Source organism: Eutrigla gurnardus (assembly GCF_963514095.1).
Source record: "Eutrigla gurnardus genome assembly, chromosome: 1".
In the NCBI taxonomy this organism is placed as follows: Eukaryota; Metazoa; Chordata; class Actinopteri; order Perciformes; family Triglidae; genus Eutrigla; species Eutrigla gurnardus.
In genome coordinates, this window is record NC_139915.1 from 25767074 (window position 1) to 25790211 (window position 23138).

At 45.9% G+C, this 23138-nt stretch overlaps 1 protein-coding gene across 2 annotated transcripts in view; it reads right to left on the reverse strand.

Moving 5' to 3' along the window:
* Nucleotides 1-656: 656 nt before the first annotated feature.
* Nucleotides 657-23138, reverse strand: part of fto (FTO alpha-ketoglutarate dependent dioxygenase) — a 112765-nt gene continuing 90283 nt past the window's right edge. Inside the window, exons 9-10 of one of the 2 annotated variants that reach the window (XM_084016984.1) lie at nucleotides 3617-3757; nucleotides 657-2082 (exon numbers count right to left, since the gene is read on the reverse strand). In XM_084016984.1, coding sequence (XP_083873110.1) covers nucleotides 2076-2082; nucleotides 3617-3757 — 148 coding nt within the window. In that variant the 3' untranslated portion in view covers nucleotides 657-2075. Of the gene's footprint in view, nucleotides 2083-3597; nucleotides 3758-23138 lie in introns of both variants that reach the window. The other variant, XM_084016983.1, reaches the window with a different exon arrangement.

Here is a 23138-nt window from a genome sequence, read left to right on the forward strand (position 1 = left end):
ATAACAGATGCTTGCATTGCGATGAAAGTAGTTCGTAGGAAATAGTTTGAGGTCAAGCAGGATAGAAAACCTGTTCTGCCACTTGACAGCTGATTTGACAGCTTTGTGAAAAGAAAGCAGTATCACAGTCATGGTCCGGTTAGCATTTCTGACACCAAATGTTTTCTGCCATGGGAAATTAACATGAATGTATTTAAACGTTCTGGAAGCATTACTGCGACTGACACTGTGATTGTAAATTGTCATGATGCATTTATGTAACCCAAATGTTTCCTTTTTTTGGAGGGCCTACTTTTCAGGTTAGAACTATTTCACCTTGGCCTGGTGTTATACTTGAGCTATTTTGCTACACCACTAAATAAGGGATCTTTGTCCATTGAGCTCTTTATCTTGAGGGAGATTCTAGGCAGAGGCTACCTCCTAGCACAGTGACTCAGCTTCATCACAGCGGTAGAGTAATGAGTAAATGCCTCTAGGTTAAAGGGCAGGTCAAAAATATTAAGACAAATACAACCAATCAACATCTAAACTGAAACAAACAAACAAAATATTGTACCTGTCATAAGTATGTTATCCCCTGGAAATAAAACAAATTATAATAATGGCTAAAAGCACACTCGGAAAAGAGGAACACAGGTCGTTGGATAAAACACAGGTTTTTTTTTTTGTAATTTTATTTACTGCCATTCCTATTGCTTCAGACAGACAAGCTGTGGCACAGGGAGCACAGAGTGATTCAAACGAGTCAACGCTACTGCCGATCTACAAACAAATCTCTGACAACAACAAACAAGAGAGGCGCAGCGAAAGAAGAAGCAAGAAGAACACCGTTTGGCAACCATTAACATCTTGGAAAAGACTTCAGAAGTAAAAAAAAAGAAAAAAGAAAAAAAGAAAAGGAGTGCATTCTGCATTTTTAATAGTAAACAGCGTCTCTACTTCTTCATGAACTAGATAGAGAAAGGAATCAAGAGGAGGGGGGCTGCTACACTGCTTTGACACTGGCCCCCTTTTCCCACCCTTTTCAGCTGTTTTTGAAAGTGGATTTTGTCAGAAGCGCCGGATCCTTCTCTCGCCCCCTCGGATGGCCCTGCAGCATTACAGGGGGAACGTGGTGCTCTACACACTTTAAGAGTAATTAAAAAGCAATTGAACAGCTGTAATTATGAGAAACGGCGGTTGTGTTCCGGGTCATTCTATCAGTGCTGCCTTTCATCGGAGCAGAGGCTCGGTCGCTGCTGGCCTCTGTTTCTCCATATGCATATCTTCACACACAAACAACTGCCTACAGGCTCACACAACCACACACATACACACACAACCACACACATACACACACAACCACACACTTCATGTAGATGTGCACAGACACACAGGCCGATGACTAAATGTACACACAAACACACACACAGCTGTCAAACCTCCATATGACACAAGCACACTTTAGTAAACAGTTTACAACACATTCTTAATGTTCTCCACTGGGCGACATTCATAACTTTCAGAATAATCTTTCTTTGGTCACTTCAGGCTGATTCCATTTCTGAACACAATAAAAAGGGGATTACACTATACACCGGTGAAGAATGCAATACCATGTGAGCAAAGTGAGTTATCGTTTTACCATTCTATACTGTATTATAACACTTTGTGACAGATAGAAAGCATATATGTAGGTACTGTACTGCGACTACTGAGAATGAGTCAATCTATTGATAAGAAAGCATGTCTGGATTACGTGAGATTAAGTAACAGAATACACGGAAATAATAAATAGTTGCACAATGTATGCTAACACTGAAACGCAGGTTCCACTTATGTTTCGTTAGACTGTCGTGGCGCTAGTAGCGTGTGGCTAAGCTCATGTTGTTGGCATGTTACTGAAGCGGTTCTGGTTCTATTGTAGTGGGGTGAGGGGAGGGATGGAGGGGGATGGGGGTGGGGGGGGATGTATATGAACCAATCAAAACAAAATCAGTCTTGTTGGGATTACAACGGAGGTGTGTCGCTCCTCTCAGATGATGTGAGGGGTCATTCAGAAAAGCTGGTGGGTTCTTTCTCGTCTCTCTCATCCTTCACATCCTGTAGAGAAAGATTATTAATTGTCATTATCAAGTGATTAATTGGTGAGATGAACTTAATCTTTAGACATAATTGTATATATGAGCTCAGTTGAGTTTACATACTGCCTGGCCAAAATAATATGAGTATTTCTATATGCACAGTGTGAAGAGGGCTCAAGTGATTGGGACTTAACAGTTGTGTAGCCTTAAGAACATATAAATGTCGGTGATATTTCACTTGAAAACTTTGACCTGTTGGTGGTGCTAGAGAAAACGCCAGGGGATCCCCAACATCATTATGGTTCATCCTCTGAGGACCCTGAGTGTCAGCAGAAAATGTCATAACAATCTGACGGGCGTGGACCAAACAACTAACCAACAGAGCGCCACACCTTTAGCTTCTACATGGCTAAAAATACAAAAACAGAAACTCTTACAGAACAAACTTGTGACTAATGAGTGATGCTGCATTGTCGATGATTGACACATGTAACATTCTTGGCTAATAAGAGATGCTTGCATTGCGATGAAAGTAGTTCGTAGGAAATAGTTTGAGGTCAAGCAGGATAGAAAACCAAATCAGCTGCCACTTGACAGCTGATTTGAAAGCTTTGTGAAAAGAAAGCAGGATCACAGTAGTCATGGTCCAGTTAGCATTTCTGACACTTTGAAAAAACAAATGTTTTCTGCCATGGGAAATTAAACGTTGTATTTAAACGTTCTGGAAGCATTACTGCGACTGACACTGTGATTGTAAATTGTCATGATGCATTTATGTAACCCAAATGTTTCCTTATTTTGGGGGGCCTACTTTTCAGGTTAGAACTATTTCACCTGGTCACCTGGCCTGGTGTGGTTATACTTGAGCAAAATAAAAAGTACGAGTATTTCTATATGCACAGTGTGAAGAGGGCTCAAGTGATTGGGACTTAACAGTTGTGTAGCCTTAAGAAAACCACTTATCAGTGAGACCACCACAGAGTCCAGACCTGAACCCCATTGATAATCTTTGGGATATGGAGAACAAATAAATGTTGTGACATCACAGACGCCATGGTGAATGAGTGCTGTAATCAAAGGCAGTCCAATGAAATATTAGTGTGGGACTATTTTGACCAGGCAGTGTGTGTATATATATATATATATATATATATATATATATATATATATATATATATATATATATATATATATATCCATTCACAGGCTTGCTAGGTGACAACAAGTGGTTGAAATGCCTTAATGCAGGACACACACTGTGTTGTTGTAGACCATGAAGATCAACATTGTCTCACTTCAGTTAGGGTGATGTAGTGGCCGAATACCAACACTACTAAATAGACGAGTGAATGAATCTAATATTGAAGTCTGTGACAGGACTTGCTGAGCAGTTTGATAGAGTGTGTATGTAGAATACGTGACAGCAGGTGTTGTGTGAGTGTATGTGAGAGTAAAGACATTAGTCAATAATAAAAACAAGTTGCCACTTGCTGCGTGAGCTATGTTTGTATACAACACAAGCACATTTCCATACTTCCACGTCTCAGGCCCACCTCCAGAGCAGCGACTCCACTCTGTTGATGATGTCAGCCAGATCAAAGGGCAGCGGCATGCTGGGGTCATCCACACCCCAGAAGGGCCGGTCCACCGGGGCCTCCTCGGGGGGTAACGTCTGCGCCAGGCTTGAGTGGCACCTGAGGGGACAGGACAAAAGGAAACAAGCGCACCAATTAACTCCGCCCTCCCATCAAACAGCCACTGGTAGCCACTCATCAGTGTTAGGGCACGTGTCTCAGGTTGCTCGCTTAACTTTCAACCAAAAAACTTAACTTTTTTTTTTTTTTTTTGAGATGTGGTCACTGCTGTCCCAGTAACAGTAAAGTCATATAAAGGAAAAAGTAAACTCAAAACTTCAAGAGCTCTGTTTCTTCACCCCTCTATAACTTTATTAGTTTACTCTAATTCCAGGATATTTCCTTTCATGCCCAAGAACGAGTGCTAGTGCTGACAACAGAGGCATTCTGGTCTTTCTGTATCCACTAATGGGGGCTTTAAAGGTGTCAGCCCCAGAAATGTCCGATTGTTAAGTGTGTCTTAACTCGTCCCTAAACACACACAGTGGTGTTTGACTAGGAGGCAGTCGGCTTGTTTGTTTCCTCTCCTTTTTATGACTCCTAATAATACTGACCTCATTTAAAACCTCCAGGATATGAACAAGCCAGCGTGTTTGTGTGATCTGTAATAACTTTTAATTTCTTCGCAAAAATGCCTCAACCTGCATATTGTGAAATGTAATTGAAATGATTGATGTTTACGCAACTTGTTCTTCTTTTTCGTTTGGCATTTCCGCTTTAAACCATTCAAGCCTCTGACTGAAAAGGAGCCGACCGAGTGGCGCAACAGGAAAGTGTTTTTCTAAAGCCATAAATGGCAGCAACAGCATCAAGCTGAGTAAGAACCGCGATATCATGTGTCACGATTAGCGACCCATTCATCTTCAGCGTGCGCGGCGGGGATGCTTTCGCAAGAACATCACTCTCTGTTGTTGCAATCGTGACGGAGCTGTGAGAAATCCGGCCCCCTTTTTCATGTCACCGCATGATTTTCATATGATTAATAATCCGGGGGTTGGTTGTAATTTCTACAGTGTTGGGAACCCCCCACAGACCTCGGCCACATCTTTTGTCAGACCAGTGTAAATATTTACTGCGGTGACTCGGTCTTGCTCTCCGCTGTCATTGTAAATCTGCCCTCCCTCTGCCTCTTGACAGATGAGAGTGACCCCTGACCTCGAGGTGCAAGAGGGAGAGGAAGGAGGATGGCATCTGTGTGTGTGTGTGTGTGCTTTTTGAGTGCTGGCCTAAGATTTCCTACCAGAGTCATGAGGGCAGTTCTTCTCCCCACTCAGTCATTATAGCAGGGTTTCTCCTATCATATCCCCACACCTCACATACACCCTAAAAACCTCAACACACACACACACACACACACACACACACACACACACACACACACACACACACACACACACACACACACACACACACACACACACACACACACACACACACACACACACACACACACACGACCACCACCACCTTGTGGCCAGTGACTAAAGAAGGGGGTGGAGAGGACACAGGGAGCTGAGAGATATGAGGGGCCGGTTATGGATGAGATGAGGGGATGTTAAAGTTGTCGGGGGACAGCCGGGGGCTGCCACAATTTGTGGTTATATATTTTCACCGGAGCCACTTAATGTTCGACTGGCTCTCGGCCTAAGTGCTGCATTTTGGTGCGGTTAGCCCTTTAAAGAGCTGCTGCATTACGGCGGTGGGGAGCGGCATTAACATCCACTGTTCCAATATATCTTCTGCGCTCTGGATCAGGGCCTGATAATAGCATCTGTTAACATGCACTAAGTACCATTATGTAGCACATCACTTCATAAATAATACGATTAGGCGACCTTGGGGCTTTGCGACGAGCCGTGTGTTTAAATGTTCTCATCATTTATTTAGGGTGCGAATTAAAGGAAGCGCCACTTCAGAGGAGGAGGAGGAGGAGGACATGGCTGGCATACATATCTAGTGCGAGTGTAAGAAAGAGAGAGAGAGAGAGCAAACTGACCCAGACAGCACACAGTCACACACTGTGGTTCTGCTGACATCAGCTTGAGGCCACCACAGGCCAAGGGAACCCAGGCCTTTGATTTGGTCCGATTAAGTATTCATGCAGCGGAGCTACGAGAGAAAACACTCACCTCTTTTCTGCCGCCCTGACTCATTCTGAAAGGCAACAAAAACCCGACGAGCTGCCCTCAACGGAGCCGCTGCATTTATCTGACAAGGGAATCTTGCAACATTAGCTTGCAAATAGAAGGCTCCTGGGTTACCCGAGATATAAAAGATATCAAGACTGGAAGACTATCAAAGATAATATAGTGGAGGTAATTCAGCACACACTTTTACACAATCTACCACTGTTCACAGAGTGCCATCCCATGACTGCTAAAATGGAACCAAACAAAAAGTCAATACCGAGCGAGATACCTTAAGCTCTCTGGGGCTCTCGCTAGAAATTCAGTGTAAGCCACAGTGGCGTACAAACAAGACTTTCCCATGGCAGAGCAGCCCACCTTAAAGTTAAGGTCAAAGACAAAGAGGTGGGGGGGTTGGAGGAGGTGGCGAATGTGTTTGTGAGTCCAGGCTGTTCCAATGGATTAACCCCAGACAGATATGGGCCCTAACTATCCCATCTGGCGCTCGGTCAAGAGAGATTGGCAACACAATCACTCATTTCAATTTGCCCTGAAACCTTATAGCCTGGCAGGCCCCCGCTCAAATGGTATGCTAATGTGAAAGGTATCTAGGATTCTATCGCCTCTATTCCACAGAGGCCTTTCCCTCCCCTGCAACGTAGTGCACTTGAACTGCGGGGCCGGGGCGGGAGCTCCGCTGGCCCTCGCTGCAATGAGGGGCCGGAGCCCCCTTTGCGCTCAAACTAACCACTTTAGCTAAAGTGAGTGTTAATTATGGACAGGCAAAGCAGTCAATAAAAGGTTAATGTAAAAGTCAAAGGATAAATTCCTTTAAGCATTGCATCATTCCACCATCTCCGCGACCAACACACTGCTCGCAGGTCTCCTAATCAATACGTTTTACTGTAATGCGCTCCCCATCGATTTCCGTCCCCTCCTCCCCCTCCCCTCCCCTGCTGCACAGTCCAGGCTCCATCACTTGGTTAAAGGGAAGGGAAGAGGTGAGGGAAAAGAGAGAGAGAGAGAGAGAGAAAAAAAAAACAAGTAAATAAAATGATTAACCTCGGTTTCACTTTGTTGTTTCACTCTTCGTCTGTCTCTGAAAGGCTTGTTAGAAGAGTGCAGGGTGGTCCAATATCATCACCACCATCACAATCATCAGCATCATCAGCCCACTCAATCTCTGGCCGGCGTGTAATTGTGTAGCCGTTCACTCAAGCAGGGCCATACATTAAAAGGCCCTCTGCTCTTAACAGGATGGAAATCCGCCTAATAGACAACATCAGTGCTTCCAACTCTTGCAATTACACTGATAAATGCACAATTGTGTCAGGCCAAGTGAAAAAGAACCCGGAGAGAGCAGATAGGAGACAACGCTTATTGCATTATTGCTACAGGAGGTCATTTGTAACCACATGGGACTAGACAGCCCGGGCTGCTCGACTCAGGTCATCGTTTTTGGACAAGGGTGCAGTTCCTGCAGCGCTGATAGGAAGCTTTTTAGAACTGATATGCAGATGCTTAGATATCTTTTCTAAACTTGTTGTGGCTCAGTCATTCTGATGACCTTTAATGTTGTGTTGAATGTTGTGTATGAAAAATCATATACCTAAAACAATCGTATTGAGAGGTTTTGGTTTGGGGTTTAGTATTTTGGCAAATCCAGTCCAGGGAAAGTATCCGCTCAATCCGCCTTAAAAATGTACCTTATAAAAAGGTGTTGATTTCAAAATAAAACTTAGAAAGAACACAATGTTTCCTGTCGCTTGATAGATGACACATTTGGAGTTACGCCTACTTGAACGTTATGCACATTGTTCTTCGCTCATCAAGAAATAAATAAAAGATTAATTAGACGCATGCAGTTCTTGTTCATGATATGAACAATTGCATTACACACCTCTAAAATATGTGCCGTGCCCCACTCATTAACTACACTGGACCAAAAAAAAACCCACACACAGATCTTCAATCAATCACCCACGTCAATGGTGAACTACATTATACGCCTGCGCTGATCGAGGAAAACCTCAGATCACCTGCTTCCTCATGCTCTGCCTGCGCTCCATCTGACTCCATAGCTAACCTGTGCAGGTGTGCAGTTTATGGCCTTGGCAGCCCGAGTGGCCCGATAGCTGAAAATGCAATCAAACAAGTCATGAAAAAACAGGCATGTGTCTCATAAATCAGACTGGCCCCTGAAGGTAAGGCATGCAATCACGTTGCAAGGAGAGAAAAGAAAGAAAGAAGTACATCATCCACGTATATCTTGTGTCTGTGCAACGTCGAGTGAGAAATGAGCGATTGAGCACATCTGTCTTTGTATGACATGCAGTCACATATGGGACGAGGGCGAGATCGGCAGATAGCGATTATCTACATTCTTATCTGTGGCGTGTTATGCAAGATATAAGTGCTGTCATGGGGAGGGCAATAAAACATGGAGGCATTAAGAACAAGGGCGCAAACCTGTGAAGTGTCGGGCTTTGGATCTCGACCTACACCACCCAAGATTCCGAGGGTCCTGTGAACTCTCAGGGCTGTCCTCATTAGAGCCCGAGCGGAGCCTCAGATCACCGCCCACCATCCCCAACTCCCATTATCCCAATCACTGCCACATTCAGCGTTAAAACGTAAAGTGGTGCAGAATGTGAGCCAGCCAGAGAGCGTGGGCAGGGCCGCGTCTTAACCGTTTCCTCAGGATCAATCAAAAGCTATTGTGTCTGCAGACAGCTGCTGACTGTACACTTTGTGAGTATGTGAGGTGGGCAATTGTGGAGAGAAAAACAGGGAGAAGGGGGGGTGGGGGGCGTCATCAAATGCATGACATATGTTCCTTTCATTTTGATTCTCTCTAAGGAGTCTGGGCTAATAAAACTAACATCTGATGCACTCTTTTTTCCCTTTAATTAATGGTTGTGGAAACCACGCAAAATGCATTAGACATAAGGGGGGGGTGTGCTGGGTGGTGCTTTCAAACCCTCTCCCCCACGTGCCACCACGGCTCTACTTCTGCTGGGAACAATGATTCTGCCAGGGCGCATGGGTACTGTTGGGTGGGCCCTGTGAGGTGTCCCTTATGCCAGCTTCAGTCTGAGTCGCTCATTAAACCACATGAAACAAATAAGGCTCATTATGGGCATCTCCAGCCCGCTGGGAACACAGGGCGTCTTGGCGAGGCGAGTTTGCAGCGGGGCCTGTTCTGTACAAAGCGTTAGTCGAAGCCTAAAGCCGAAACAGAGAAGGTGCCTCATACCTGCACGGCCCCTGCCTTGCTTCACACCCTCCGTGTTTAATGTGGTCTGGCTGGCTGCCCCGTCTAGAGCCGGGTGAACCAGATGTAACAGAAAAACACACACAAAGCCAGGTAGCCTCCAAATAGCCTTCATAATTGGAGGCAATAAAACACTATTGCAGTCTGGAAGTGCAAAGGAGGCAAGTCCCTGAACTGCAGCTACCGCTCTCAAAAAACCAGGTGGACGTCCATTAGGTGCTTAACAGCGTAACAAATTACCGAACACCCCGGCCTGCTCCTTCGCCTCCTCGGGCGATGGGATGGAATGTGGCCTAATGTCAACACAGGCGCAAAATTTACGAGCAGACAACTATTGTTCAAATGCAATCAGGTTCTAATAAATAAAGAGGCAGGAAAAGGACAAACAGATAGGGGCCCTCCTGGCCGTTTACTCTTCCGACAAGGGGCGGAGAGACAGATCACCCCCCGAGGCTCTGGATCTGAGTGTGTAAGTGTGTGTATGTCTGAGAGAGAGAGAGAGAGTCAGAGAACATATGTATGTGTGCACCTGAGAGAGAAAGAAAGTTAGTGTGTGTGCGCTCCAGGCCGATTGGGGAGGAATGAGGGTGGCTGCGGCTTTTTGGCCTCCTAGCCACCTGTGCGGGACTACAGGCTCGCTCAACAGAAGCAGCTGGCTTGAAGGAAAAGTGGAAGAAAAAAAAAACAACAAGAAAACAAACGTTTACTCTGGGCCCCGCCAGCAACACCCCAAAGACAACACCGAGCAGGGAAGGACGGTTCAGCAAAACAACCCTCTCCATCATCGCCGCAAATGAGCCACGCGTGGCCGAAATACCGTGGTGAAACATTTTGATATATACAGGCAAAACTAATTAGAGCCGGTTCTAAAGAGACACCGAAGTTTTTCCTGATGACGCCGTTTATTTATAAAGCCCAGGAGAGAAAATGGAGCAATAAGAGGACTTGATGGTGAGGGGTAAAGAGGTTACGAGCCTGCGAGTGATTGCACCTTTTCACAGCCCCGGCGTTCGAAAGGCTGTAAATCTGCTGTGAGGGAATCAGGAAGAGGGTAACTGTGGCGTTGGGAGCACTAACTCTCAGTTTTCCAGAGCAATGGCACACCGTTGCTGTGAAAACTTGTTCTGAGAGTGTTCTTGTAAAACGATCATTTTTTTAACCCTCATCTCTTCCCTCCCCCCTCCTCCCTCCTGGCTGAGCGTCAGTGCCTTGTGGGCATCATCTGAACGGTGCAATAAAGCTGGTGATGGATGAGGCTCGCCTCGACAGCTATACAGCTGAGCCATTGGACGACACCTGACCCCCGGTCACATGATAAGGTCGATCCAACGTTGGGCATAATTCCCACCTGTCTTCAGGTGACAATGGCGGGGTCAAGCTGGCCCAGCTAATTATAGTCTATTGTAACTTCAATTGCCTGGTTACAAGTCATCCTTCTGCAGCTCCGGGGGACGTTGGTGTTGTGTTCCGAGGTCTTTGTGTGAAGCCAAACTGTGAGATAGAAGCTCTTAACTGTTGCACAGCAGGTATTACGTTTCAGAAACATGTATCTGCTTTAAAAAAAAAAAAAAATGCTGTTTTGCAATTGCAATTTGCTGTTGCCTTTAACTAAAGCATGAAAACAAACAATCAACCGTTTCCTGTTACTCTTTGAATACACATGAGATGTTCTTCAAGGTGCAATCAAAAAGCCACCCTGTGGTTGACATCGCTTGTCATGATGAGAACATATAGCCCAGTGATAGTAAACACACCCTACTGAAGCAGTCATAAATCTTTATGCCCAAACATTGGACAGGTCCAGGCGTAGGCTAGAATATAACTATCAATTAAGACAAGGTGTTATTGTAACACTAAATATTTCATCACAAATTAGTCAAGATATATGTTGGCATGTGGTTGAAGAAAGATGCAGCACATAACAGAGACAGGGTATAATCTTCGGAGCTGTCCAACCAGTCCAATCACTAACGTTGACTTTTCCTCTAGTGCCACAAACGTTTTGGGTGACGGACAAACTTTTTCACCTTATGATGAGAAATATCAAGGCAAATCTATTGTGCAGATCGCCACTAACATTTCAGCTGGTTTCTTTTTTTAGTTAACCTTTGAATGGACAAACAAAGGAGTGGCACACAGAGGAAGATGTTCACATTCCCACATGGGCATCCACATTAAGTCAACAGCTAAAACTGCCATTCTATTTACAGTACAGCATGAACTCATTCTGAGAACGGGTGTACGGTAACGTACCAGTCAGATTTTCCCAGATGTAGTAAACAAACAAAAGGAAAAGAATCCCAAACTCAGCAAAGCTTCTCACCCAAGCCTGACAGAGGCCTATAGTATTAGTAACGCAGCCTGTGTGTGTGTGTGTGCGCTCACGCGTGCGCATGTGTGTACGCTCTGTGTCCATGCCAGAGGAGCGCTTTCCGCCAGGTGTTTGAACTTCTGCATCACCTGGTGCTCCTGCTGCGTGAACACGAGTTTTGTTTCACCCTATTAAGTAAATAGTGTAATTAAAGGGCCTCACCATTTAAAAAAAAACGCTGTGAACAGCCAGCAATTTGTTTGGAAGAGCAACCAGGCTCGGCCCTGAGGCGCTGCGCCAAACAGGATGCAAAGAGTGCACGCAGCGAGCCGGGGAAAGGCAGTATAATGGTGTGTGTGTGTGTGCGTGTGTATGGGTGTGAGTACATATGTACCTGTCTATATAGACGAGTCTGTTTGTGAAGGTGCAGGTGTGTGCACATCACTCGCTGAATGTTGTTCTGAGTGTTGAAAGAGAAGCTGTTTGTGGTCTAACTTGTACCTCAGTGTTCTATTTGTAGTGACAATAACAGAACTTGACATATTAACCGTAATATCGGCACCCTTTGTCTGTCAAAGGACAACAAATAAGAGGTCAGCCGCAAACGGAGTTTTGGCACAATATAACCGAGGGATCATCTCTTCATTAGTTTCCTCTCGTAATTATTTTTTCCACTGCACAGACGTCCCTAACCCAGAGAGGATGCCTCTCACTATAGCCTCTGCTTTTGCTGCTGATCCAGGGTCAGCTGTGAGGTGTAAAAGAGGGATAACCTCTTTCTCAGCCCAGATGGCTGTGCAGAAGCGCCGATCCAAAAACTAGCTTACGACTCAATCGCTGTGGCCACATCTCCAAGTCCACAGTTTAACCCCCCCCCCTCCGATGTCAGCCAAGGTCACAGATGCACACTTGAGAGGCAAAAAAAAAAAAAGAGAGAGCCAGGAGTGAAGTGCTGCCAGAGTCGGAGGAATTAGATCCGGGCTGAGTAGCCCTCATCTGGCTAAGCCTGGTAAGTAGCAAGACTAACAGGCTGAGGCACGGTGGTTTGGATTCGCAGTCGCACACACACACTCACACACACATGCTTGTAAGCCTGCACGCAAACGGACACACACATAAATAAGGAGGTAAACACACATTACATAGTCTCACACACACACACACATGCACACACGGGAAGGACTCCGAGGGCTACAGATGGTGTGCCCTGGGCCCGGTGACTGGGGCTCTGAATGAGCTACTTTCTAGATCCAGCGTGGAAGCTGTCACGACGCACAGGGCTCAGGGGTTGGGGCGGAAGACAAAGAAGAGCGGAAGGAGTGCACGAAGGGGAAGAGAGGAGCGGGCGGGGTCGAACTCCTTACCCTGGCATGGGAGCTCCTAACAGTTTTTCTGGTCCATCATCAACAAGTCACTGTCCGTTGGTCCGGCTCACCCTCTTGCCCATGTCCTACCCCTTGTGTCTCCCCACAGCAACGCATCTAACAGTGCAAATGCACACACCCCAGAAACACACACACACACTTTGGAAGCCAGCGGCCACTTCAGCCGTAATTCCGCCTGACTTCCGCTGTCTGACTGGCAGGAGAGAGGGAGGGTGAGGACAACAAGCTGTGAATACGGGAAGAGACAGAAAATCATTGAGAACCTTGCCTTTATGAATCTTTGATGAGAGAGAGTGGGGGTTGGCGGGGGACTTTGCCTCTGGTTAAATCAGAGCATAGTGTGTACGGGCGTGTGTATGACTGCCAACAGAGGTTGAGATAAACAGGGCCTGGACCGGGCCCAGACAACTGCACACCCCACAGTTGGGAACATTTGTCCCTGCAATTAGTGGCTGTCCTCCCTGTTTATGTTGCAGGTAAGTGGTATTGGTAGCTAGCAGAACAGCCGAAGCCATGAGTGCCCTGGAGGCCGGCAAGGAGTGGAGCGTTTGAAATGTACGAAGAGTTCTTTGTGTTCCGAGTCAAAGGCATCCTCAGCGTTTAATTATGCGGCTGATAACACCTTGGTTTACCACAGATGAGTCAATCAATCTCAGGTCGACAATATAAAATTAACACTTCGTACAAAGGGGTCACATAAGGTTGCACGCCATTTGACAAAAGTTGCTAATGTCCTTGAAACTGTATATGTTTATTGGGTAGTTTTAACTTGCGACTGCTGTTTTATTTATTGTTGATGCACCTGCACTTTGGGCACAGTTAATGCTGCCTGCATTGCTTCAGTAAGAAGGTTACATAAATTAACTGACAATGTACAGCAAGTGAGTAGGCAGTTGGAGTTTGCTTTTTGAAAGAGCTCTCAAATCAACACTTTTACTGGTCCAGTAATTTCATTTGACCCCTGCTTTGGTTACTTAAGACATTGCAATCTGATATGAAACAGATGTCAAAATATTTCTACCAATTAACTTTTTTTAAATACATTCTAGTAAATATAAGAGGTTCTTGCATTTTCTGAAAAGTACACTGCATTCATGAAAGTGGTAAAAAAAGAGTCTAATTACACTTTTTGTCATTGCATTGAAGGATCACTTCAAGTCTGAAATATGACGATTAAAAATGATTGAAATAATTGAAGATGCCTGTCCCATTCAGTCAAATTGTCCAGGTGGTTCTCCGGAAAGCTTTTTTGTTTCTTACGGCACACATTGCCGGTAATAGCCTCCATTTCTCATCCGCAGTAAGACCAGTTTAACAAACACTAACAAGTCTGGCTCCCTGCCATGATAAATGACATGTGACTATGTGCAAGAAGAAAGAAAACAATAATATGACGAGCTGGTATTATGCTGTCCTACATTGCCGTTTCCTAATTAACAATGATAAACTATGTTGCAATGTCTTGTAAGGACATACTTGCAACTCAAGCGTGGGAAGTTCTGTTGAATCCACACCCTCGTCGTGTTCCTTCTTCGTTGTTCTTTGTTTCCTTCACACCTGTTCTGTCGTCGGGCACATGAAAAAGCCGATGATGACTCAAAGGAGGTTGTTTTAATTAATAATACAAGGCATGTTACAACAACCCTCCTTCAAATCTCAGAAACAGCTTTTTAATAGGTGTCAAGCAGGGGCCAATTTTCTTCTCAACATGAGTTGGGTTGTGTTACGAAACAAGCAAAGCAGCATAGTAGCTTTATCTCATCTGCCACCTGTGACAGCCCAGAAATTCAGAGTCCTCCAGGAAGCTCGGCTCATGTTAATGTGTCACCAATGAGGACTTTTGAAGATTCGATTTATCCAGCTGTCAGCGAGCACAGAAGCGCCTCTGACTTGACTTCCGATCACATAAGAGCTTGGCAATGAGACGACCTGTCTTCGGCTGATCAAGAGTTGCTTTGGCTTCCATCTACATCTGTCAGGTTCAAACTTTACACTTCGTTACACGTGTTGATCACATATAGCAAAGTACGGGCACGTGTTCATGCCGCCGTTTGGACTCATCCACTTTAGGCTTGATTTAACGGCAGAACTTCTACTTTCTGGGAACCCGAGATGAAGGCGGACGACTGATTGACAACTACTGTTCCTTTTCTCACAGCTTGCATACCTGCTATGGCTGTGAACTCCTGGCTTCCATCAGCCTCGGGAGCACACAATGGAGAACTATGCCAGGTTTGGGTTGGGCCTTTTACATGGCAAGAGTGAGTCTAACAGTGCCCCCTGATGGTTTACAGCAAAATCATATACACCATGCATGCTTTTGTGCTAGGGAGGGAGGCCTATAGGTAGATTGGGTAAGACATGTAATGCCACGGAAACACCTGAAATCAAGTGCAGCCTTTGTTTGCAGGCAACGGGAGGTGAAAAGAGCAGCACTTAGCAGAGCAGCTAACCTGTGGTCATATCTGCTGGACAAATCAATAGAAGTGTCTGAGAGCAGAGCAGAGTGTGCTGGGGGGGAAGCTGGAGGGGCTACCCCTGGCCCCGCTGCCCCCCCCGGGCACCTCCTGGGGGGGCACCTGCCTGTCTCTTCGCCCTCCATCTCTTCTGCCTCACTGCTCCCATCCTGCGACTTGCTCATACAAACACACACGTGTGTGTGCGCAACAGCCCTCGTACTCTGACACGGGCGTCCATCTGTACTGTGAAGTGCACCGGGGTTTCCACGTCGTCCCAAATGTTACATTGCAAATGCAGACATATAAAAGATATATAACAGTGTATACAAGCAAATTCAAACCTGTGCATGCACACACACACACACACTGGGACACATAAACATGTGCACACAGTGTTTGTCCCCCGACACCCTATAGTACATGGACTACAACGTGGACAAGCTTCAAATGGCTTCCCATCGTAGTGGTCTTTCACACAGGAGGGCAGAAGAAGTCGAACCTAATGCACAACACAACACAACAGCCCCCCCGACCCTAAAGCCCCGGAGGACAGTTGGGGCCCCGAGCAACAGTAACAACAGTATTCCTCCAAACTACAGGAAAGCAAAGTCTCTAAAAAGCAGAGTCCCTTCCCCTCCATCTCTCCCCCACTTGCTGCGGCCTACTTACTTTCAATCACAGTTAACATCACAGAACAAGAAGTGGAGGGATGGGAGGAGGCGAAAACACAAGCATGCTGCACATTGCACTTGTCTGGCAGCTGCTTGCTCTGACATTTGAGGCCATGGGGACCTTGTTGAAAGAGCAGATGCTCACTGATGTACAGGCACATGAACATGGCAACTACACAAGTGGCTCAAGCTGAAGGGGAAAAAAAAAAAGAAGCTCTGCACAAACATATGACAGGAAAGAACAAGGGAAAAGAGCTGAAGATGGCAGGGCTCGTGCCTCGATGTGCTGAGTGTAGAAACATGACCACGAATGCACAGCAGAGTGGACACGGCACGCTGACACGCACATAGATGGAAGGTGACACCATGCAAACAGGGAAACGGATGAGGTACCCCAACGACAACAATCAAATACATATTTGCACACTAGAAAGAAATATGTGCAAACTATACGTATATGTTTTAAAGAAAGTAGAACACACTCATATTCACAAGATGTGCACATGTGAATACGCTTTATAAAGAATTCTTTGTGATAAAAATTAAAATACACACACTGCCACTATCCCAACAGACAGGTGGAGTACATGCTGCCCTTTCTACACTCGTCAAACCAGAACGCACAAACCAACCATATATGCAACTTCTATATATTGACCCATATGCTGAGTGCACCGTGTATGCACTGCCATAGGATATACTGTTATTATGCCCACAATCTTGTTACATCTCGAGTGTTCCTGGAATACTGTCAACAATCACTGATACGAATTAACAGGAAAGAACAGAATTCAACGGGAAGAGCTGGAAGAAAGCCAAGAAAATATGAGTGCAGGGGAAGATAGAGGGGGAAAAAGAGAGACGCAGCAAATAAAGTCTGATGGAAAGATGATGAGGAGGAAAACAGATGGAGACAAAAGAGAGAAATACAAGAATGCAAAGTGAGACGGGTACAGAGCAGGCAGCATCATGGCGCATCTCCGGCAGAGAGAAATTAGTTTCCGCAGAGGGCCGCAGGCAGCGTTATGGAAATGGGTGGCTGGCAGCTTCTTTGGCTGACTGTAAACAGGATCTTGGTAAGGCATATAGCCTCTGGTGATGCCCACGGAGCCTGGCATCACAGCGGCGCTGTGTCGAGCTGCAACGCTCCCACGGTCCCTCCTTCTATCTGCCTGGTTCCTTTGCTCCAACCTGCCCAAACTCCAATTGTGAGTAATTTATGAAGTGGGTGGTGGTGGTGGGGGGGGGTTGGCTGCGGAAGCGGTACGCGCACATCCTGACACCAAATACATGACATGTTCCACATGTCTTCCCACGAAACTACAAAGAGGCCTTTTGTCTCTACAAAGAACAAGAAACACCAAAAAGTAGTTGAGGCGTTCGGGGGTGCTTGCATCACTTTGTGAACTGCTGTGAACCAGGTAGTTGAGGCAACTCCGGTTAATGGGCTGAACCAGAAATAAAGTAGGTCTCTAATAATCTCGCTAATTAAGCGGTTTGATCGAGGACTATGACATTCTCTGGCAGCTTTGTCTTGGTTATCTGGCAGCATTGTCCTCCGGTTATGCCAAGGTACAGATGTCCGATACCGCCAAGCGACTTCAAGAAAAGAAGGCCAAAAGAGGAGCCACCATCAGAGCACTCAAAAAATATTTTTCCAATATTAATATGGTGCCAGACTTCTGCAAATCACCGTTTCAACGCGATGTCAACAACGTTAATGTCCATGAAAAGAAATCCTGGAATACCAGACGATACCAATCAAACGTGAAACTTTTTCTATACCCCTTGAAATTCCGCGTCCATGTTTTATACCGTCTGCGGTGTCACCCCTATATGTGCAGTGTAAGTGTGTCTACTCGTCTGCCTCTTAGCTGCCGCAGGCCTCTCTTCCCTCTTCCTAACAGCTGTAGCTAGCACAATTACAGTAGGCCTGCATTATCTTTGCCATGCTGCAAAACAAAGTGCAGTGGCGTAATGCGAGGTCTTACACAAAAGTAAACAACTTCATCTTGTGTCTGGAATATGTGTCACCGCGATTGTGCAAAGCTGCCCATCGACACAGCCGTGTCGGGTTGAAGGAGCGTCTCCTAATTAATGAGAGAGAGAGAGAGTCAAAGGGAGAGAAACTCTCTCTTCCACAGTTCTCCTTCAAACAAACACTTCCTACGGGACCCCATTGTTTAGACTGAGGCATCATGGGTAGCCTTATTTACAGATTTTAATTGCTCTGGTGATCTGTGGGTAAAACACCCTGTCGTAATCACCCCACAATAGAATTGCTACTCTTTCTGACAACTGTAATAAAATGCTCTACAGCGTCCTGGGGAAAATGAGGAAGAGGCAACAGAGAAGGGCAGAGAGAAAGAAAAAAAAATGAGACACAGATGGTAGACGATGTAAAGAAAACAGGAAGAAAAAAGGCTAGAAAAAATAAATAAGGAGAAAATATTTTGGATGCAAATCTTCTCAGCGAGAGGAACTAATCCGGGCGGGCGGGAAGCAGGGATGAGGATGGGGACTGTTGTCCAAGGAAATGATTGCTCTCCCACCTCAAAGTGACAACCATGAGAGGCTCTCCATTCCTGGACCTCCGAAGCGGAACCGCAGAGGAGACATGCGCTGGAGCCATCACACACACACGCACACACACACACCTACACACACACAGACAGATTGGGAATGAGGAGGTAGGTCACCTACAGGAAGAGATTAGTGTCACCAAGCAGAGGTATGAACATGGGACTGTCAACTGCAGCTGTCCCTGATCTGGAAGGAGCTGGCACAACTAGCTCTCGTGTACTTTCATACCGCTTTCAAAGACGTGGCATACGCAGGTTTATGAGGTGAGAGCAGGGGATTTTTAAAAGAAATGAGCAATCAGAACATAATGTGCAGTTTTCAAAGAGGCAGCTACCTTTTTCCATACAGAAACACAGAAAAGCTGCACAATGTAACACAATATATTTCAGTTTTCAATGACTTTTTAATATTCTGTTTGCATTTTATATATTTTTTTTCTTCTAGACAACCTGTGTGTGGCTTACAAACACTTACTTTTTCTCTAATTGTAATTCATTAGCTGCACAGAGGAAGGTTTTCAAGCACCAAAGAGAAACGCCGCCGCCACGCCGCCGTCTGTACGTTTCTGCTGAGACGAGGAGCAGCAGTTCCTCTGCTCTGTGAAGAAGCCTGTTTTACTTAAGTGTGTCAAACTCTATCCCATTATTATGCCTGCTGATAAAGGTAATACAAACACCCTGTGCATCAAAGGTCCATGAAAAATTAAACAGCCAATCAGCTGGCAATTATTCTCTTTAATCTCCTGGAGGCAGCCAATGGGGATGTGCCTCCGGTGGTGGCGGCCTGGAAGGGATTCATGCCTTCAGTTCTGCACACTCCCCAATCCAAACACTTACTTTGCATTATGCTCAGCTCAGGCTAAAATAAAGTATGGGCAAACTTTCTTAACTGCTTTTTGAACTTTCCCCTTATTTGTGAAAATACACCATCTTGAGTATTGATATATTAAAGCGGGATAAGTCAATTTGCCTTTGTTTCTCCAAGACCATTGATCGTTTAAAGACATTTCAACTGGACATGAAGACACCCTGTTCATGTTCCAAAAGAGCCGATCAATTTCTCATTTAAAGCAGCAGGATGCGGCGCCGCGGTGTTTAGAGGAGGTGATGTTTATTGTTCAACCATCAGAGCTTAAGACCATTGAGTATGGGCCGTTGATCTCCGGTTGTCAGTGCCCTCCGTTAAAATGCATTGCAAAGTATTGAATACTTTGTTATGGATTACAATAGATGCAGATCAGCAGCTGCAAAAATCGTTATAGCTGCAGCGTGAAAATAGGAAATTGATGATCTTAAGAGCCTGCCGTTACCAGAAATGATGATATAATCAGAAGGTGACAGACAGCAAGTACCTGCTCCATGATATGATAACAAACTCATTCCTGGATAACTGCATGCAAAATTGCACCTGAGATGACTTAAAAAAACGCCCTCCTCCCGATGTTATACTGGGCCATGTTATTTGCACTGTGGTTCGACCGACCAGTTTAATTCTTGTCACTCCTGTCCACACTATCCTCACATACACTGACTCACTTCCCGTCCAATCGATGGGCGCGTGGAGCCCGCTCAATGTCAATGATTCTCCCCTGATCTTAATTAGAGAAACACATCAGATACAAACGACATCTCAGATCAATCGACAAGTACTGGGTGAGGGGACCGGGGTCATATGCAGAGACGACTTTCAGTCTCTTTTCCCCACCGCCAAAATGAAAGAACCCTAAAATCTACATTTGAACTGAAAAACATTGAGTCCTCATAAGAAACCGTTGCACGCCAAAGTAGTCATAATCTCAATTACCAAAAACATATCCCTAAATGTGCTGATAAAATAGAGATGGAGAGCAATGCTATCCGGCCCATCTCTGACATGCTCGTGTTATTTCCTTTACTCTTCATCTCCATTTTCCACTCCATCTCTTCCCCACTCCGTCATGGCAGATGGATGACCGGTGGCGTAAAAGGCAGAAACAGGGCTGACAGCGTCCTTAGCCGCATGGCTGAGTGTATAACTAGCAACATTAGCGAGCACCTACACCCGAGGAGCCCATCAAAGACGAGGCTATTGAGTGTGGCGTCTAGGGAAACCCACTAGCACACACCCACACACGCACACACACACCTGTGTGCCGAATGCTCGTACACACATGTTAATTTTATTGGCACACGTGTGTACGTTGACACTGATGTACTCAAATATGTAAGCGTGTATGTTCACACAGTGATATGTTGCAAAAGGTACACATACACACACACACACACACACACACACACACCGCTAAGGGAGTCAATAGTGCTGATTTTCCTTGTCAGCTCCTCGGCAGGCGCTGGTTTAAAGAGACATCAATCTGTGATGTCAGCACTTACCTAATGAACCCTCACCGATCGATAGAAGCACTGGTCCACTACACAGCCTGCCCTCACTGCCCGGCCTGCTTTTATGTATACTCCCGACTCTTTTGGGATCTACTGTATGCTGGACTACAACGTGTCCAGGTGTGTGTGTGTGTGTCCATGTGTGCAAGAAGCTGCCTGGATAAATGTGTGCTGATGTCTCTATGTTAATTTGCGTGTGGCTGTGTGTGTTTACAAAAGTACTGTACATGTAGCACACTAATCATATGAATAGATGTAAACATAATTGCACAGCTATGCAAACACACGTAAGGGTACAATTATTTGCGCACTCGTTGCAGTCCTTGTTTGCATTTCTGTCATACCTGTCAAATCGTGTCTCTGTGCATGCATGTGTATTAACTGAAGTTTGAGCGTGCGAATATGGACAGGCGCGGCCTGAAAGGGAAATGAAGGTCTACTTGTCCCTACGAGGGAACGGTTCTATCGCGAATACATTTTCTACAATTGTCTGCACCTGTTTTAAAGCATTCGTTCAAGCACCTGGCCATCTCTGTACCCGCAAACGCGTACCGATGGCCCTTCCTTTCTGTCACAATGCATCCGTTTACAGGCTGACTGGCGATGGGCGACGGCTTTGGAGGCGGCGGCGGCGGCGTGAGATGCCGTGCAATTAGATTAGTTCCATTTCCTTTGATCGGCCTCGCCCCTGTCCCATCTCGCATGTGACACTTCAAATGCAGGAGCCTCCCCGTGCCACTTAATTGACCAGAATAAACATATTATATTGTGATAAGTGTCGCGATTGTAACAAATTGTACGGCGTGACTGACACAAATCACGGCATTAGCCTTGCCTCTCTTATCGGGCGGCCTCCTTGTGCCTTTTTCAATAAACAATCTAGTCGACGGGGAGGAGAGAGAAAAGGCAGAGCGAGGGAGAGAGGGGGGGGGGGGGGGGAGAGAGAGAGGGATTGATGGTGGCTGAGGCGAGCGGGAGCACGGTGGCCGCGATCTAACGTTTACCCACTTAGCCATTCAAAAAGTCATCTTCTTCCATCAGCGCCTCACTCGGCGCTGCATGAGGAACATTATCTTTCCACGGGAGCTATCATTCACAGATGGTTTCCCCCTTCTCAGCAGCCTGCCACCGCACATTTCCAACACGGGATATTGTGCATCGTGCGAGTGTGTCTTTTTGGTGTGTCTTTAAGTGGATGTGTGTCTATTAGTGTGAACGGGAGAAGACAGAAAATAAAGGGAAGAAAACAGAGAGGAAGAGGATATGTTTGGATATGATTTTTTTAATTTTGCGCCAAGGTTTGAAGGGAGAAAGGTTAAGGGATGAAAAGAACTGCTGGAGGCATTGGGGGGGCGGGGGGGAGGGTGTGTGTGTGTGTGTGAGGGAGGCTGACGTGTTAATCAGTGAATCAGCGTCCATCCACTAATGTCTGCCAGTGTAAATAAGGCCCTCATCTCCTGCCGTCACATACGCTGGCTTTCCAGCCCATTAGGCCCAAGCTGGCTGGCGGAGGCGGCCCACCGCTCGCTGGAGACTCATTTACGTGTCTATAGGCATCTGTGGCTGGTGATAGGGAGCCCACGTGAAATGAATGGGACTATGGGTGCTGCCAGCCAACCAGCCAGCCAGCCAGCTCACCCGCGCCCACACACACACACACACACACACACACACCTCACCCACACCAATCACCAGCATGTACGCTTGAATGCATGAGCTCGCACACCTACATATGCACTCACACACACACACACACACGGACGCACACACATGCAGCGTTTTTTTTTATGTACGCTGGGTAAACTAACCTTTGCAGTAAAGATTTAGCAGCTTTATTAGTTTAGGAAATGGCTGTAATTAAGGATAATTCATAATGGCTGCTTCTCCCCTCTCGGTGGTATTAAAAGGGGGCTGGCCTAATTTAGACGGCTTGCATTTGTGCACCAAGGCAGTAAAATGGGCGGTGTGGGGGAAATACATAGACACGGAGAGAGCAGGAGGGAGGCCTCTGCAAGGTTTCAGATATACTGTATGGTCAACAGGCCAGCTGAGGGGTTATTGCCTAATGGGCTTTACACATCCTTCATAAAATGCATGATTTTACTTGTCTGACAGTTTCCAAAATGAACTTCATTAATGGGGAACATAGGATAAACATGAATATACAATAAAAAGGTTATTTAAAGAGGATTTTAAAGGATATTTTCAGTGATGATCTAGCTGGTATGACAGACACAGACCGTACCAGACCACG